Genomic DNA, 1,174 nt, shown 5'->3' on the forward strand with positions numbered 1-1,174 from the left:
GTATAAGAGCAAAAGAGACAGCGAAAGCGACGTTGCCAAGAAGTCCACAATGAAAACACTAAGTTTGCTGCAGTACGACCTTAACTGAACACGGAGTGGTTGAGGCGATCCGGGACAAATCCGCTCGAGTGCTGGTAGTGGGTATGTAGGTACGAGATATAGCTGTTGTTAAGCTGTTCTGGTAGTGTGCAAACGGAGTGCGTGCGCAAGTTGTATGACGATTTCATATGCCGGAACGTGTCTGAGGGCTAGTGGTGGAAGGAAAATTGTCGTGTCCTTCTCTAGAGGGTCCTTAGTGTGGGCATGTAGGTACGGGATATATCTGTTGTTAATCTGTTCTGGTAGTGTTCAAACGGAGTGGGCGCGCAAGTGTTATGACGACTTCCTATCCCGGAACGTGTCTAAGGGCTAGTGGTGGGGGGAGCATTGTTTCCGCCCCTGCCAGAACTTCCACTACCTGTAACTCTGCCTCTGCCTGGGGGTCTGCCTCGGCCTCTGACTGTGGCTCTGTCTCTGGATGTGTCTCTGGATCTGTCCCTGGATCTGTCCCTGGCTCTGTCTGTGGATCTGTTTCTGGCTCTGCTTCTGGATCTATCTCTTTCTGTGTCTCCGCCTTCGCTTCTTTGTGAGAGTCTCCTAGGATATTGTGGAGTGCCCATGTAATAGCTGTCAGGAAGGGGTGGATCACTTGGCGAGGGTTCATATACACCCCAGTCTCTAGCCTGTCGAAAATCAACTCTCCAAATATCTGCTCGATCCTCTCTGTTTTGAAAAACGCGCTCGCCGTCTGCATTAAATATTCCCAAATTGATATGGTTATGGCCTCGACAATGTCCGTCATATCCAATTATGGTCTGGCCCTTTGCTACCAAATTTATATTGCCAACTATTTTATGTGGTCTACCATCTTCATGCATGATGCGAATATTTTGAGTCTCTTCCGGTGTACTTGGAACTAGCTCAAACCCCTTTTCGAAATCATCGGGGTCTACTCCATCTCTAAACGGGCAAACTGAAACAAAGTTTGTAATCGATTTACATCGGGTTATTTAATGTACACCACGGTGTGCCCATTCTGAAGTATTTTGGGATAGTACTTATAGATTGTGGCAAAATGTGAGGTCAGCGCCAGCTAGGGGACGTAGCAAGAACTATTGTATACGACAACGACCCC

At 47.9% G+C, this 1,174-nt stretch overlaps 1 protein-coding gene across 1 annotated transcript in view; it reads right to left on the reverse strand.

Annotated features, from left to right (window-relative positions):
• Positions 1-330: 330 nt before the first annotated feature.
• The window catches only part of LOC117171830 (pre-mRNA-splicing factor CWC25-like), a 14,723-nt gene continuing 13,879 nt past the window's right edge, over positions 331-1,174 (reverse strand). The window contains exon 2 of the mRNA XM_033359460.1: positions 331-1,012. Coding sequence (XP_033215351.1) covers positions 402-917 — 516 coding nt within the window. The 5' untranslated portion in view covers positions 918-1,012 and the 3' untranslated portion in view covers positions 331-401. The remainder of the gene's footprint in view (positions 1,013-1,174) is intronic.

This window comes from Belonocnema kinseyi, chromosome 4, assembly GCF_010883055.1.
Source record: "Belonocnema kinseyi isolate 2016_QV_RU_SX_M_011 chromosome 4, B_treatae_v1, whole genome shotgun sequence".
Classification (NCBI taxonomy): Eukaryota; Metazoa; Arthropoda; class Insecta; order Hymenoptera; family Cynipidae; genus Belonocnema; species Belonocnema kinseyi.